This window comes from Festucalex cinctus, chromosome 2, assembly GCF_051991245.1.
Source record: "Festucalex cinctus isolate MCC-2025b chromosome 2, RoL_Fcin_1.0, whole genome shotgun sequence".
Lineage (NCBI taxonomy): Eukaryota > Metazoa > Chordata > Actinopteri > Syngnathiformes > Syngnathidae > Festucalex > Festucalex cinctus.
Genome location: NC_135412.1, coordinates 3,188,574 through 3,206,835, shown reverse-complemented (window position 1 = coordinate 3,206,835; position 18,262 = coordinate 3,188,574). Strand labels below are relative to the sequence as shown.

Here is an 18,262-nt window from a genome sequence, read left to right as displayed (position 1 = left end):
TGCTTACCTGCTGAGTGTTCTTGTTGTGATTGACAGTAGCTGTGGACGAGAGCATGAACGATACCTCAGAGCAGACGGGCTCGCCCGCGCCGGTCATCCAGCACAGCTCGTTGGCGTCCAGCCCCTCGGCCGGCCACAACGGCCTGAGCTCCAGGGCGGCGGCCGAAGCCATGGCCATGTCCGTGCTGGCCGGTTTGGGGCAGCAGCAGCAGCAAAGCGTGGAGGGCGGAGCCTCTCACATCATCCTGGCCGCACATTCGCAGCCCGCCGCCAGATGATGAGCGATGCCGCCACGCGGACTCCCCTCGCGGCGTCTTCCCGGGCCCATTACAAGCCCCTCTTCCGTCGTGGCCTGGAGCTCGGTTAGCAGCCTTCTGGGAATGGACTGAGACTTTTTGAGAGGGTTTCCTGTTCACTTTGCCATAGATGACAGGGGCTGGACTCCCCCTTTCGCTCCTCGTTGTGTTTCCACGCCCTCACCCGTGCACCGCTCACACGCAACATCGCAGACGAAACTCAGGCCGCTGGATTTACGCGGCACGTCGAAGCGGCCGTTAAGATTGGTCTGAGGCTCGATTGGACTCTCACTCTGGCAGAGCTGGTAAGTTCAGAAGACTTCGGTTTGGTGCGTTTGAGTCTGTCTATTGACGTTTGATGAGAAGCACTAAGTAAATCAGATTCAAAGTATTTTTAGGTTCACCCATGTCCGACATGGCTGCGGTTTCATTGACTGAACACCTGAAACAAGCCACATGCGCACAGGTTCCACAATAGCGCGGGAATAGCCACACAAAAAAAAAATACAATTTAATGTCATTAAAACGTGAGGTAGTGTTTAGTGCAGGGGTGTCAAACATACGGCCCGCGGGCCGGATCAGGACCGCAAAGGGGTTTAATCCGGCCCGGAAGATGATTTTGTAAAGTAAAAAAAAATAAATAAAAAATTGTTATGTCGGACTAATTAATCAGCCGGCCACAATCAAAACACGTAAATTTATAATTTCACAAGCAGTCCTCTTATGAGCTATGCAACTTGTACGGGGAATCGTCCTGGATGTCATTTTACACACAAAAGTTATTTTTAAACTCACAGACTGGCAAACGTGTTAAATATGAAAAAAAAAAAATAAGAAAAGGCTCCATCTCCTCTAAGCCTCCGCTTAGCCCTCGGTACCTCCAATTGTGTCTGGTCTGCTGACATGAGGCACCGGGCAGGTGCGTCGGGGTGCAAGACCATTGAGAGATTTGAAAACAAATAGAAGAATCTTAAAGTGGATTCTAAATTTCACGGGCAGCCAGTGAAGAGGGCCCAGAATAAGTGGTTATGTGTTCCCTCTTACGGGCACCAGTAAGGAGGCGAGCAGCAGCATTTTGGACAAGCTGGAGACGCTGCAGGGAGGACTGGCTGACTCCAAAATGAAGTGCATTACAATAATCTGGCCGAGATGTAACAAAGGCATGGATTACCATTTCTAAGTGCTGCTGAGATAGGAGATTTTTTTTTACCTTAGCCAGCTGTCTAAGATGAAAAAAGCTGAATTTGACAACAGCGGCAATTTGCCGGTCCAGTTTAAAGTCACCGTCCATCTTGACACGCAAGTTTGAGGCTGTTATTCTGACCTGAGTGTGTTCAATTTCATGGTCATTTTCATCCCAATTGTGCCAAAAATGGTAAGTTGACGCATGCGGTGTAAATCCAGCTTTTTAACAGTTTTTACCCAACAAAAAAAAAAGAAAAGAGTGCCTCTACTTTCAAGCCATGCCAACACGCTTGCATATACACGCAAACATGCAACAACAAAAGTGCTTCCCACACACTGATGTCAATTTCAAAATCTTACCTCGTGCTAGACAAGAAATCCTATAAAAACTGAACGGTTGTCTGTGTATCCCAACATCGCGCTTTGCTTACGTTTCATCATATTTGATAGCTGGATGTATTTTTCTTGTTTTGGCCCTACGCTCAAAATTGTCAAGTTCTCCAAGATGAGTACGACGCTGCTGGCTATCAAACACTCGAAATGACTTGTGAGTCAGCAGTATGTATTCGCTCGTGAGGGAAATTTGCTTCCATTTTGGGAACGCTTCCATTTTAAGGTGTGGGACTTAAGTTGCACTGTAACTCAGGACAGTTGCACATTCTTGCTGCTGAGACGAATGGGAAGCATCCCATGTGCGCCTTACCAAAAATAAATCAAATAAAACGACACAAAGCCATATATAATACAGTCCCCTCCTAAAATATTGAAACAGCTTTGTTGTTTGTTGTTTGTTGTATGGGTTTTCAGAGCAAAAGTTGATATGAGACAAAAGATTACAGCTTTTATGTTGTGATATTTACATCCAGATGTGTTGAACAACTCGGGACTCGGCGCCTTTTTGTTTGAAATCAAATCATCCATTTTTAAAGTGAGCAAAAGTATTGGAACACGACTGATGGGTGTTGCGAGTTGTCTGGGTGTTGCCCCTTTTTTTTTTTTTTTTTTTTTCACATATGAAAACTGCATTGGCTGTTAAGCAAACAAAGACCAGAGAACTGACTATGGGAGAAAAAAAAACATTTTAGAGCTGAAGATAAAAGGGGAAATAGCTTTTTTTTTTTTTTTTTTTACACAAACATTGAGCATAACCAATACAATAACGTTCTAAAAAAGAAACTACCGCATTTTCCGCATTATAAGGCGCACCTTCAATGAATGACATATTGTAAAACTTTTTCCATATATAAGGCGCACTGCATAAAAGGCGCAACATCAATGAATGGCATATTTTCAAACCTTTTCCATATATAAGGCGCACCGAATTATAAGGCGCACCTCCAATGAAGTAAATATTTCAAAAAAAAAAATCCAAATATAAGCCGCACCCCCAATGAATGACATATTTTCAAACTTTTTCCATATATAAGGCGCGCCGCACCTTCAACGAATGACATATTTTAAAACCTTTTCCATATATAAGGCGCACCGCATTATAAGGCACACCTTCGATGAATTACATATTTTAGAACTTTTGCCATATATAAGGCGGTGCGCCTTATAAGGCGCGAGGAAATGACCTCGTCTTTATTGATGATGTAACTCACGATAGTAGCAGCAGACTGAAATCTGAAGTCCACAAAACCATTTCTTTCTTCTGCGAATTTACAGAAATGTGCATCCAAATTAATCGAGAGAACAACACACTGCCAACAACTTCACCATGGGGGGGGGAAAAAAAAAAAGGAAGGTCTTCGTACCTTAACCCAAGAGCATGCGTTTTACCTCCTGAAGAGGAGACTGAAGTGAGAAACGAACTGAAAGAGGCTGCAGTAAAGGCCTGGAAAAAAACATTTCAAATGAAAAAAGAAAAAAAAGGCAACAGTCTGGCGAAGTCACTGGCTTGATGCAGTTACTGCACGTTAGGGTTGTGCCACCAAATATTAAATGTTCCAATACTTTTGCATCATTGAAAAATGAGTAGCTTCAAACAAAAAGGTGCTCAATCCAGAGTTGTTTTGACACATCCACATGTAATTATTACCATAACAGGAAGCTATATAACAAAAAATAAAATAAAAAAATAAAAAAATTGAGCTTGCTGTTGAAGAGGGGACTAGTTGACCTCTAAATGTTTTGTTTATCTTGACATGATATCACTGCTTTGATTTGCACTTCTAGTGTCAGATCAGTCGGCCTTAAAAATCGACGTGTGCCTTCTCATATTCCCGCATAAAACATTCTTTATGGAGAAAAATATACTGAACAATTATCCAAAGATTAAAAATCACGGGGGGGAAACCCCCACTACACTTTTCTATTATGGAAACATTACTGTGTGTAGAAATGGGGCTGCAAGATATGCAAATATTTTTTTTTGTCTTCGTTTTCTTTTGAAATCCCTTTTATGGTCATATATTTGCAAAAAAAATAAAAAATGTCTAAAAATGTACGGGCATGTCCTTTGCACTAAAAGTTGCAGGAATGTGGTTGCTTTTCTTCATTATTCTTTCTCGCTGTTCTTACTCTGAGAATATTCTATTTCAAGGATATTTAAAATATCTGAAACTATATCATTTTGTTTTCCTTTTAATCTGTACTGCAAAACATCAATGGGGGAATAACTTCACATTTGACTACTTTTTAAACTTTTGTATACATTTTAGTTCACACCTTCATTTCTTTATTTTTTTATTTTTTTCCTCCAGCACTGTACAACCTGCTGCAGAACACTTAATGGTGAATTTGGTCTTTCCCCCTAAATTATTACCAGCAATGATGATGGATCATATTTGGCCTGCACTTAAAAGTAGTGAAAGGATCATTTTGTTGAATATGTCGCAAGGATGTTACAGTTGCGTACAGGTTATTTTTTGTAACACTCCCGTGGTTAGACTGATGATTGGATGACGTGTCCTTGTACTGTAAATATCTGTATAATATGAGTATATTTACTTTTTCATGCATGTCCAAGTGGAATACTATGAACACACACAGTTTTGCTGCAGTTTTCGTAAAAGAAAGATGTTAACGTTTGCAGCGCATTTGCTTTTCAAGTTAGTGTTTGTTGGCGAAGCAGGAATGTTATGTTTGCTCTCATTGTTAACTATAGTTCTCAAATTCAGATCATATACTAAGAATTTCAACAAAGTGAGAAATAAAACATGTTTTATACATTTTTTGTATGGTGAGTGCTCTATGCTTTTGGCATTTATTCACTAGTTTCTGAGATACATTGAAATCCCACACTAACCTAATAAGTCAACTCGTTGTATTGGGGAAAAAATATGATGTTAAACTTTTGTGCCATTATGAATTATAATCATGATTCAAACAACAAATGAACGACAGTAACCCTTGTCAACAATGGGTGGCGCTAACGCATGACTTTAGCAAGAAGAAGAAGAGGAAGAAAAAGAAGGGGGGGGGGGGAAAGAAAGAGCACCGTGTCAAGACGCTATCGGTGACCCTGCGCGATTGGTGACACGCATGCGCAGAAGATTCCGCCATCTTTGATCGCCAACTACGGCAAATACACTAGAACAAACACCATTATATGCGTACGCGATAGTGCGCGATCGTAACAACACGAAAACATACATATAGATTATTGATGCATTTTAAAGTACGTAAGTAATGTTTAATCCTATAAGATGAAGATTTTACTTTTGACATCATTACATTATAATGAGTCTGCATTGTTACCCTTTCCAGTAAGTCTGTGGGTGTGTGTGTGTTTGTTTTAAATGACCCCGCTGCCTCACCCATCCTCAAAACCTATCCTATGATATTGGCCACACATTGTTCTAAAGACATTAAAAATACTGCAGACTAAACGTAAATATTAACAATGAAGACTCACCAGGAATGTAATGGGGTCAAAAGTAATACGTTCGTCATTAAAACCTGTAGAATTAAAATAGTTTCTTTATAATGCATCAAGAATCTATAATGCATCAAGAATTTTTTTCGATTTTGTATCATGTTTTTACGAACGCGCACTATCGCCCAGGCATATAGAGGTATTTTGTTCTAGTGAAGTTGCCGTAGTTGGAGATCCAAGATGGCGGGATCTTCTGCGCATGCGCGTCACCGATCGTGCAGGGTCACCGATCGCGTCTTGACACAACCGCACCGCAGTCGGCGCCGGCGAAGTAAACGCAGTCACGTGACCGCGGAGCCAGTTGCGGCTGCTCGCTCCTGAGTTTCTCCCCATTATGGCGGAGTGGCCAGCCGCACGGATGGACGCTCACTCCCATTCGGATGCTTGTTTTGTGTCTTGAGGAAGGACCTTTTTATTCCCCTTGTCGTGGCTTTTCCTGCACCGACCCCGCGCCCCTTCCTCTTGCGTGTTTTTTCGGCGAAGTCATGGCAGACCGCGGCGTGGATGTATCCGCCCTGCCGAAGGAGGTTCGAGACCAGTTGGCGGAGTTGGACCTGGAGCTGTCCGAAGGTAAATAGACGCCGCGAATAGTAGAAAACGATAGTATCAATGTCAAGGCATGTCTCGACTGTAGTCGGCGAATGTTTTTTTATTGTCGGCAGGGGACGCACGCGGCGTCACCTAGCTTATTGTCAGTTGAAACTGGATGTTGCTAGCCGCGCCTTGAAACGCTCCCGCAGTGCTTTTATATCCGGCACCTTGTCGTTTGAAAGCAACGCTTTTACTGTTCTTCTAATAAACAAAAATACATGTGAGTTCGTTTAAGGCATCGTGTGTCTTTGCTATATTCTCAAGAGCGTGTGACAGCCACGGCTAGAGGCAAAAGAAGGCCCTACTTGTCAGGGCTTGACTCTGCTGTCAGTCTCCTGCTTCGTTATACTGCTAATAACACACTTGTGGGCGTCCAGGAGGAAATCTTAACAGGATGCTTTCTTTTAAACGTGTTCATTGGACCAAAACTGTGAAGCACGGAGTTTGTTGAATGGTGCATCACCGCCAGTCACATCTATCCTCCTTTTCTTTTTTTTCTTTTTTTTTTTTTATCCATTTCAATACCTGTGTTAACCTATTATGACTGTGATGCGCTTGTAATTGCTTGCTGACAAGGCATCACACTCAGTTTCATGCTTACGCTGACTGATGTGAATCACACGCACACACACTGTATGTACAATGAATGCAAAATATAGTAGTAAGATGCTACCCTCCCCCCAAGCAGCTGTTAGCCCCCCTCATGCATCCCACTCATACAATATGACCCCCTAACAGCCATCACCACCACTGGCCCTTCACTACTTCAGGCACCTCGGACACATTTTCCCTGTTTCCACGTCATGTCCAGTGTGTGTGTTTTTTTTTTTTTTACTTCCGCTACACTTTTACTATACGGAAACCTCATTAATGAAAGGTCACGTAATAGTTGGCAATAATTTGGGTAATATTTAAGACGGAAGTGCTGCTGTACAATCATATAGGACTTATAATAATAATAATAATAATAATAATAATAATAATAATAATAATAATTAGAGCTGTCAAATGATTAAATTTTTAATAGGGATAGACCGATTATCGGCCGGGCCGATTATCGGTGCCGATATTTGGCAGTTTGACAAATATCGGTATCGGCCTTTTGACCAATCTGAAAGCCAATAAAGCGGGTATTTTGAACACATTCTGACCATTTGTTCACCTTCTGCAAAAATCTTTTGAAACTTTTTATGAATCCTGATGAAAACCCCAAATTTGCTACGTTTGCGTTCATTTTTTTGCACAGTGAAATACAGGAACTTTTCATTTATGGATCTATTTAAATTTCCACTTTATAAATAAGGATGCTGACACTGGGAATTCCCTACATGTTTTATTTTTAAGAATTAAAAAAAAAGTAAAAAAAAAAAGAAAAAAAAAAAAAAGAAATGTTGAAACTCCCTGCAATTTTTTTTAAATATAATTTTTAAACAAAGCTGCCAATATCGTTTAAAATTGAAAAGAAAAAGTACTTTTTAATTTTTACACTAATATTTTCTCTTCTACAGCAAATAAATATCGGCTTGAAATATCGGTTATCGTTCTCATTGACTACTAATAATCGGTATCAGTATCGGCCTTGAAAAAGCCATATCGGTCTATCACTAATTTTTAAATCAGATTAATCACATCTTAGAATTTTGGTTAATCATGATTAATCACTGATTTAAAAAGGCTTCTTTTTTTTTTATTTAATTTTTTTTCGACATTTAATGTTATGAGGACATCTTCAAAAATTTATATCCACTGCACACGCTAATCCTGCTTTTTCTAATCAATTAATTATTTGCACAATTTAAAATAGGAAGAAATGACCTATGGCATATGTAAACATTTATTAAATGCTTTACTTTAATGCATGTAGTTATTTGTATTGCTCAAACTCGAACGGCTACCTTTAACGTAACCATCCGCTGTTGGCTAAAAAGGATCATCTGCGGTCAAAATTAATAGTGTAATTAATCTGTGGTAATACAATGATTAATGCGATATTTTTTTTGTGATTAATTAATTAGTTAACGCTTTAACTTTGACAGCACTAATAATAATAGGCCTAATAATAATGCATAACGCTTTGGAATATTATCAAAAATGTTGCGAGTTCCGTTCTAATATTTCCAGACTATGATTACATGTGTCATGGCCTGGGTCGCATGTGCCAGAGTTCATGACCTGTTTTGGTACTGATCTAACAAGTGTCTGTTTACGAGACGTGATGTTCGTGACGTCAACCTTTAATCCTTTAGGTGATGTCTGGACCTATGTGATGTCGTTCTTTAGTCCTTTCACTGTCTGTGGGTGCAGTCTGAGAATTGTGCGTGTTTTGCCGGATTATTGTCCAACTGTCCTGTGTACTGCGTCTCTGAGTTTCAGCCTTGCATTTGGGATCCAAATCTTTCAGTACACGTCTGCACATGTACTCATAAGTTGGCGATAGTTAAAAAAGATCACAATATTGTAAAAAAAGAGAGCTAATACTAAAGAAAAAAACACAATATTGTGCTTTTGTACACAACAACAATGCATATAAACCAACCACCTACAATCTCTAATAACAATATTGAGGCACTTACTTGGTAATGCAAGCACATATTGATCACTTCACAAGCAAAGTAGGTTCCCCTTCATAATTTTTAAACATAGAAGGCCAAAACATCCCTAATGAAAATTAAATTGCAGTAATAATCTAGCCACTAGAGGGTGCTAGAACTGCACAAATGGAAATCAACATGACTTTTTTTCTTTTTTTTTAAACAAATGTCTTCCTTTTAAATATTGTGAACATGACGACGACGATATTGTGGCAGTTTTACTCTCACGATATCACGATATTGCCCTTATCGTTACATCCCTAGTTGCCATATTGACCATATTAAAGCGTTACCCTTGTTGTGGTGTTTGTGGTGCTGGTACAGGCAGATACATAAAACTATAGTGGATTCGTGTCTGTTGTTGTAGCCTTTTATTCATCAGTTACCACAAAATAATAATAATAATAATAATAATAATAATTCGGCCTAAACAAACCCCCCAACATTAGTAACCCCAAGATTGTGTATGAACCGGTCCGTGGCAGAAAATAGGTTTAGTGGAATTTTCTGCATTTAGCAGCTGTAACGCGTTATATTTTGCGATGATATCATAATACAGAAATGTAAGTGGGAAGTGGGGATCTTATGGAGGAAAATTATTGTAGCAAAACCATTTACAAATGCGTATTTTCAATCCACAAATGTGTAAAAAGAATTTGTATCCGTAACCAAACTCACAAATGTGTAATGAGAATCTACAAATCTCATTGAAAAAAAAATGTTTGTGGCCCTTTAAGATTGACATTTGCTTGTTTTATACTGTACCTGCATAATGGTTTGCAGTTTTGTCTCTTGTAGCAGTGCATGTGCTGAATGTGATGCATGACTGTGGATTTACATGAACAGAAGAGGAAGACGATGCTCAAATCATGACAGGAAGACGCGCTTATTGCAAAACGGAAACTATTTCACAACTTTAGTGTTTAGTCAACAGCTTTTCTATCTTAAGTGCACGGGCAAGATTGTTACCATGTTCTCCAATGTACTGTACTTGCTGTGCTTCTGACACGGTTCAGAATATATTTTGGATTGCATTTTTGTGCAGTGGTCTATTATTCATTAGCTAAAGCCACTTTTCATAGGAAACAAATTTAAAGGGGAATTTGCAGTTTTCTCAAAATAAACACATTGTTAAAACTGTAGAAGAATTAATTCTATAAAAAGTATTAAAAAAAAAAAAAAAAAGTTTAATCATCATTAGTATCCGAGCAGCACCCGCTGCAAGGACCCAATTGTTTCTGCAGGTGGTATTATTATTATTAGGGGTGTTTAAAAAAAATCGATTCGCCGATATATCGCGATACTACATCGCGCGATTCTCAAATCGATTCAATAAAAAAAAATCGATTTTTTTTTTTTTTTTTTTTTTTTTTTTTTTTTTTAAGAGCTCAGAATTGTTCATTCGGTAGTCTTACTGATTCAACGTCTTATCATCATTGCCTTTTTTTTGTGTGTGTGTGTGTGTGTGTGAATCGATTTTTAATGGAAAAATATTCAACAAAACGTCTGACTTCGGGTTAGGATTCACACCTTGAGCATGGAAGAATGTTATATGAACGGAACATTAAGACTTAATATTTTATTTTAATGCTGTTCAAACATGAAACAGATTACAACCTCTATAAGACTGAAATTTCAGATAAATAAATAATACATTTTCATATCAATCTTACACTCTACAAGCTTACTGATTAGTATTTTCTAAATTTGAATGAAAAAAAATCGCAACAATCGAGTTATAAGTTCGTATCGGGATTAATCGGTATCGAATCGAATCGTGACCTGTGAATCGTGATACGAATCGAATCGTCAGGTACTAGGCAATTCACACCCCTAATTATTATTATTATTATTGTTGTTAGGGATGCTCCAATCAGTTTCATGCTGCTGATACCGGTACTGATCATCCAAGAATCCGCCTCGGCGCGCGCGCGCGCGACTCGCTTTTTTACAAGCAGTGATTGAGGAGAGCAGATTCGTGCACTCGTAACTGATGATTCGTATCTGTGTGGTTGAGAAAAAAAAGTTTGATAAAGTTTAACCCCCTCATACGGATTTGCTGTCAGAGTATTTTGCAACACTTACAGATCATGTTCTACGAGTGTGTGACGCTTATTTTGGCAGTGATTTATGTGACGATCAAAGCCGAGTGTCGCAATTGCAGATTTGAGAACATGTGTTTGGTGCTTTGTATTTGTGCACTTAGAAAATATTGCCACAATATGGTTGTGTTGTTTTTTGTTTCTTTTATGACTGTGAATCTTGTAACATGCAGTGGCTGATCGGCCATGGACAGCTCAGCGGGACAGCCAAAGCAGGAGAGCAACAGGAAGTCCACAGGTTCACATCTATAAAAAAAACAAAACAAAACGGTGGGCTCGGTGCCACCGCGCATCACAATAGTCGTACGCCTCGCGGTCGTCAAAAATATTCACAGCCAAAAAACAAAAAGCGCTGCACATGCACACCAAAACAAAGAGGCGCCACTGAGTTCCACCAGAGAACATAATAGGGGTGTTAAAAAAAAAAAATCGATTCGGCGATATATCGCGATACTACATCGCGCGATTCTCGAATCGATTCAATAATCGGCAGAATCGATTTTTTTTTTTTTTTTTTTTTTTTTTTTTTTTTTTTTTTTTTTTTTTAGGATTCACACCTTCAGCATGGAAGAATGTTATATGAACGGCACATTAAGCCTTAATATTTTTATTTTAATGCTGTTCAAACATGAAACAGATTACAACCTCTATAAGACTGAAATTTCAGATAAATAAATAATACATTTTCATATAAATCTTACACTCTACAAGCTTACTGATTAGTATTTTCTAAATATGAATGAAAAAAAATCGCAACAATCGACTTATAAATTCGTATCGGGATTAATCGGTATCGAATCGTGACCATTCGTATCGGGATTAATCGGTATCGAATCGAATCGTGACCTGTGAATCGTGATACGAATCGAATCGTCAGGTACTAGGCAATTCACACCCCTAGAACATAAGGTTTTCTTTTTCGTTGCTGGTTCTCCTTGGTCACTATCCAAAGGAACTGCCGTCTTTCCCGTGTCGTTTGTGGGCTACGGCCTGAGGTGCATGCAGGCAGATGGTTGGACACTTAAGGCAAGTGTCTTATTATGTGCATACAGTATGACAACATATGCAAATGTTTGGAAGCCACATCATGTTGTTGTGGTGAATAGTTTATAATGGCGATAACCCCCTCACAATCCTGCTGGAGGCGCAATAACTCGCACGCCCTACTTAAACACATGTTCCGCAGTCTCAATGAAGGTTAGTAACTTGCAGAACATAGTTTTTATGTTATTTTGTTTAACTCATTCACTCCCAACCATTTTCACTTAAGTGTTTTCCTGGATTTTGACTGATTTTCAAGGCCTGCGAAATTTTATTATGTTCTATTGCTATACAAATATGGAACAAATCAAAAGAGAGATTAGAGTCTCTTCTTTTATCAGGGAAAAAAAAAGTATATTCCTATCCGTTTCCGCTGTGCAGCAATTAGCAATAGAACATAGCTAAGTTTCATCGTTTTTCACAAATCTGCTTAGAACTGTGGGGAAATCAGCTTGTTTTAACATGGCCTGGTTGATCTCTTATACTCTGCTGCCACTCAACCATTTTCTGCAGTAGAGAGACTGCATCAAAGCCTTCTCTATGCTCTGGCATAAAAAAACAACAACAACAAAAAAACGTATAAATACGTCTTTGGGACACTTAAAATATGACGTATTTATACGTTTTTGGGAGCTAATGAGTTAATGACAAACAGCGGAGGTATTTTACAGATACAGGTAGGCTACATGCCTACGGTGCAGCGTCCGCAGTGATGCGGACTCTGTATCGGTCCGTCGTGGTGAAGAAAGAGCTGATCCAAAAGGCGAAGCTCTCGATTTACCGCTCGATCGACGTTCCAACTCTCACCCATGGTCACGAGCTGTGGGTCGTGCCCGAAAGAACGAGATCCCGGATACAAGCGGCCGAAATGAGTTTCCTCCGCAGGGTGTCCGGGTTCTCCCTTAGAGGTCGGGTGAGAAGTTCGGTCATCCGGGAGGGACTCAAGAGTCGAGCCGCTGCTCCTCCGCGTTGGGAGGAGCCAGCTGAGGTGGCTCGGGCATCTGGTTCGGATGCCTCCTGGACGCCTCCCTGGGGAGGTGTTCCGGGCATGTTCCAGCGGCGGGAGGCCCCGGAGACGAGGGCTGGGTATCGATTCAGATTTCCAAAATCGATTCGATTCGTTATTTGAAGGAAAAAGCACTCCCGAAGTCGATGCTAACTTCCCATTTGCATTTGCTAACTTCCTGTTTGCGCTAGGCTAGCAGTGTTTTAAAAAAGAAATGTATTTTGTATTTAAATATGCAGTAAATGTAATTCTTAACGTTATGTATTTAGTTTTAGAGTTAACTCCAAGTGTGGCGTCATTAAACATCTTCAAGGACGCCTTGTGATGTGACAACAGAATAACATACGCTACAATATTGCTAGTTGCTAATGCTAGGCAAGCAAAATGGTGCATTCAGGGTACTTTCATAGTGTCGGAAACTTCGCCTTTCTTTGATAACGTTTTAAGGGGGGAAAAAATCATCCATTTAGCTCAATTGTCCGATTGTTTTGGCCGATGTTTGAAGGCCAATAATTGGCCGATTATAATTAATCGATTATAATATTAATCGGTCGGGCCCTATTTGGCACATTAATTTACAGGGTTAAAAAAAAAAACTATGAAAAGTATCGATTCATGGTTTTATGAATCGATTAGGGATAGACCGATTATCGGCTGGGCCGATTATCGGCGCCGATATTCAGCATCTTGAGAAATATCGGCATCGGCCATTTTGAATAATCACATGGCCGATAATAGAGCCTTTTTTTTTTTTTTTTTTTTTTTTAAAGTGTTAACTTCAGGGAACTAATTTAAATGTAAATTGAAAAAATATATAAGTTTTTATTTTCATTTTTGTCGAACCTGGGAACTCTCTGCACCTTCTGTTTTTGATTGAAATTAAAACTAATAAGTAAAAATTTAATAATTTGGATATTTTGAAATTTTGGAAGACTTTTATTTTGTGTAGAAAATAATTGTTTGTTTTTATTTAACTTTTGAAAACATGCTACTGCGCCTGGGAGATCCCAGAACTTGTCTATTGACTAAGATTTTAAAAGAAAAAAAAACAAACAAACAAAAAAAACGTAAAAATATTTTACATTTAAATTGAATATCAGCTCCAAATATCGGTTATCGGCATCCTTCACTACTAATAATTGGTATCGGTATCGGGCCCGAAAAAACCTTATCGGTCTATCTCTAGAATCGATATTGGGTTATGAAAAGGAATATCGATTCGATATCGATATATCGATATTTCAGACCCAGCCCTACCGGGGCTTAGATTTATTGAATGTGTGAGGAAACTGAGGAAACGGGACAAAAAAAAACATGCAAGCATGGCTGAGAATCGTCCATCGTAGTACCTCTTGACTAGGGGTGTGAATTGCCTAGTACCTGACGATTCGATTCGTATCACGATTCACAGGTCACGATTCGATTCGATACCGATTAATCCCGATACGAATGGTCACGATTCGATACCGATACGAATTTATAAGTCGATTGTTGCGATTTTTTTCCATTCAAATTTAGAAAATACTATCAGTAAATTTGTACATGTACACTGTAAGATTTGTATGAATATATTTATCTAAAACTTGAGGCTTATAACCGTGAGCCACTGTACACAAACAGTTTGCAATCTGTTTCACATTTGAACAGCATTAAAATAAAAATATTAAGGCTTAATGTGCCGTTCATATAACATTCTTCCATGCTCAAGGTGTGAATCCTAAAAAAAAAAAAAAAAAAAAATCTATTCTGCCGATTATTGAATCGATTCGAGAATCGCGCGATGTAGTATCGCGATATATCGCCGAATCGATTTTTTTTAACACCCCTAGTGTACACAGTATAATTGCATTGTTGTAGCCCTCGAGTCACTGCTCATAAGTGTGTCTTCCACTCTTGTGCCTATCCATGCAATGAAAGAACTTGTTTTGGGCTTCTCTCACACTTGGCTGTTTGTCAAGGTGACAGGTGTGACGATGATGATGATGATGATGATGATGATGATGATGATGATGAGTCAACACCAGAGAGTAAATGACTGGCGGATTTTACAGCAGAAGCCCATTTCTACACCTCCCTGGTGATTCACCACTTGACGCATATTCTCCTCTGGGCCGAAAGTTACTGTCAAGCGTCCCTCTGACGTTTCATTACACAACCTCCTAACTCAGCTCTTTCGTGGCCAGCAGACATTTCGTCAGTGAGCCAGACAGTGACACGCCGCACGACTTCGCACAACTTTCCTTTGGATCGTACACCGCTTCCTGGTTGATAGCCTTTTCTGTGGTTTGCAATAGTGATAGACCCGAGATGCTTTTTTTCAGGGCTGATGCCGATACCGATTATTAGTCATCAAGGAGGCCGATAACTGATATTTCAAGCCGATATTAATTTGCAGTAAAAGAGAAAATAACAGCGTAAAAAAAAACAAAAAACTTCTCCTTTAATTTTAAACATATTAAGAATGGACAGCATGTGTTAATCTAAATTCAAAACTAAGCAAGCAACTAAATAAATAGTTTGCTACTGTAAATGAAGTTTTCCAAAGTTTCAACATAATTTCAAAATTTATTTTATTTTCTATTTTTTTTTTTGGGGGGGGGGGACTTCAGTGTTGCAGCTAATAAACAAAAAAATAGTTTTCTAAAGTTTTCTACTGTAAATAAAGTTGTCCAAAATTTCAACGTAATTTCTAAATTTATTGTATTTTTTTTATTATTATTTTTTATAAATTAAAAAGTGTTGGGACTTCCCAGTAGCAGCAGTGACAAATGTATACAAAATTAAATGTATCTAATTTTGGGTTTTCGTCAGGGTTCAAAAGATCTTCGCAGACTGTGAAAAATGGTCTGAATATGTTTGAAATGTCTTTGCAACAAGTAAAATGTGTCTATAAACATCTTACAAATCCTGATGAAAGCACAAAATTTGCTGAGTTCGCAAGCATTCGCTGCTCGGTGAGATTCCAGCTTTATCGGCCTTCAGATTCGTAAAAAGGCTGATGCCGATATTTGTCAACGTGCCAAATGTCGGCACCGATAATCTGCCCGGCCGATAATCGGTCTATCCCGAGTTTGCAATATCAGGCAAGCCGAGTAAATGCCCTTGTGCATAAAAATAGACCCGGCCGGCAAGGAAAATTGGCAGTCATGGCCAAGTAGGAGAAAACAAGCATCTGTTTGACAGAAAAGTGCTGCGGCCACCCTCTTAACATCCTGAGGAGTCCAGTGCTCATATTGTGTCATTGGAATGTTCATCAATGCACATTTGGTTTTTCAGCATTATGCCAGTAGCTTGTGTGTGAAATACCACATCCGGTTGGAAACTAAACTACCCTCCTCAAGCCCGCTGGCTGACCCATTAAGAACGTGCCAATAGCTTTACATACTCACGTCACCATTTCAGAAATACGTTGACAAGCCTTTGACAGCATTAGTATGTCAATTTTTCCTTTTTCACTGGCATCCAGTAGATAATCGTGATGCATGCTAGGGGTGTGAATTGCCTGGCGCCTGACGATTCGATTCGTATCACGATTCACAGGTCACGATTCGATTCGATACCGATTAATCCCGATACGAATTTGTAAATCGATTGTTGCGATTTGTTTTGTTTTTTACTCAAATTTAGAAAATACTATTCAGTAAACTGTAAGATTTGTATGAAAATGTATATTGATTTATATGAAACTTCAGTGTTTTAACTGTGAAGTATTTAACAAACAGTTTGTAATCTGTTTCATGTTTGAACAGCATTGAAATAAAATATTAAGGCTTAATGTTCCGTTCATATAACATTCTTCCATGCTCAAGGTGTGAATCCTAACCCGAAGTAAGACGTTATGTTGAATATTTTTTCATCAAAAATGGATGTTTAAAAATCGATTCGGCTGCCTATTGAATCATTCGAGAATTGCGAGCTGTGGTATCGCGATATATTGCCGAATCAATTTTTTTTTTAACACCCCTAATGTAGTCAAGGATATTCATAGATCCGACAATGAAGAGTAGGGTTGTGAATTGCCGAGTACCCGACGCTTCGATTTGTATCACGATTCATAGGTCACGATTCGATTCGATACCGATTAATCCCGATACGAATTTATAAGTCCATTGTTGTGATTTTTTTTAATTTAAATTTAGAAAATACTCATCAGTAAACTTGTACAGTGTAAGATTTGCATGAAAATGTATTATTTATTTATCTGAAACTTCAGTCTTATACAGGTTGAAATCTGTTTCATGTTTGAACAGCATTAAAATAAAATATTAAGGCTTAGTCTTCCATTAATATAACATTTTTCCATGCTTAAGGTGTGAACCCTAAGACATTTTGGTAAATATTTTTCCATCAAAAATGGATATTTAAAAATCGATTCGGCCGCCTATTGAATCGATTCGAGAATTGCACAATGTAATATCGCGATATATTGCCGAATCGATTTTTTTTTAACACCCCTAATGAAGAGTGAAGACCATTTGTTAGCTCGCGTTAATAAACACCCCTTAACCTGTACCACCCGTGTACACACACATACGCGTACTCAGCCAATTGTTGCTTTCTTCTTTAATCAGCACATTCCTCCTTTGCAGAAAGGCGATCTTGGTAGCACGCGCACGCAGGGTGGAGTAATGCTCATATCCTGTCCTCTAACCTCAGATTACGCACGCACGCCCGCGCACACACACACACGGTACTGTTATGACAGCGCCACATTCTTGCACTCCAAACGTCCATCTTTCCCTGTGTTTTGGCAGCAGCTGTCACCATCACAGAAGCAACGTGTCCGTGCCGGTCTGACCCTGTTGTTTTGCCCCACATCCACGACAAGGCCCTCCTCTGTTTGCTAATGACCAACAACCCTCCCCTCTCCTGGCACTAAACTGAGTATCAGGGGCGGGCCTGACAAGACTCAGACTCTGAAACAATGACACTCCAGTCCACGACAGTCCACGAGCACGTTGCTGTGCTTGCCTCAAGGGTGTTTGGGCCTCACTTATATGCATGCGAGCATAAGCAAATCGATGTGGCATGTCTACAAGGCTAGCTTACATTTACTGACACGCAACTGTATTTATCAATGTCCCCGAATGACAGCAGTTCTATTAACGTATTGTGTCATTCTCTAGAGCAAATTAACAACTGGATGAACCAAAATTTCCTTCAGCTAAACGAAAACAAAACGGAGCTCATTGTTTTCGGCAATAAAGAAAAAGAGGATTGCTGTTAAAAAAAACAAAAAAAAACAGCTTGAGTCTTTAGAAACTAAAGACCAAGTTCGAAATCTTGAAATCTGAATAGACTCAGATCTGACCTTCAGCAATCATATTAAATTAATCGCTGAAACAGCCTTTTACCAGCGGAAAAACATATCCAGACTGAAGGACTGCATGCGTCAAGCAGACCAAGAGAAGCTTATCCATGCTTTTATCTCCAGCAGACTCGATTCCTGTAACGGTCTTCTGACTGGACTCTCTCAAAAGAACATGAGACAATTGCAGCTCATTCAGAACGCTGCAGCTCGAGTTCTGACCAAAACAAAAAGATCAGAACATATTACTCCAGTACTTAAG

The 18,262-nt window shown here is 39.2% G+C and overlaps 2 protein-coding genes across 8 annotated transcripts in view; both read left to right on the top strand.

Annotated features, from left to right (window-relative positions):
• Positions 1 to 4,654, top strand: part of atf7a (activating transcription factor 7a) — a 33,587-nt gene extending 28,933 nt beyond the window's left edge. For 4 of the 6 annotated variants that reach the window (XM_077512203.1, XM_077512200.1, XM_077512201.1 and 1 more), the window contains one exon: positions 37 to 4,654. In XM_077512203.1, coding sequence (XP_077368329.1) covers positions 37 to 278 — 242 coding nt within the window. In that variant the 3' untranslated portion in view covers positions 279 to 4,654. The remainder of the gene's footprint in view (positions 1 to 36) is intronic. The other 2 variants (XM_077512204.1, XM_077512198.1) reach the window with 1 other exon arrangement.
• Positions 4,655 to 5,637: 983 nt separating this feature from the next.
• LOC144013394 (disco-interacting protein 2 homolog B-A) overlaps positions 5,638 to 18,262 on the top strand; it is a 48,888-nt gene continuing 36,263 nt past the window's right edge. For both annotated transcript variants that reach the window (XM_077512197.1, XM_077512196.1), the window contains exon 1: positions 5,638 to 5,931. In XM_077512197.1, coding sequence (XP_077368323.1) covers positions 5,742 to 5,931 — 190 coding nt within the window. In that variant the 5' untranslated portion in view covers positions 5,638 to 5,741. The remainder of the gene's footprint in view (positions 5,932 to 18,262) is intronic.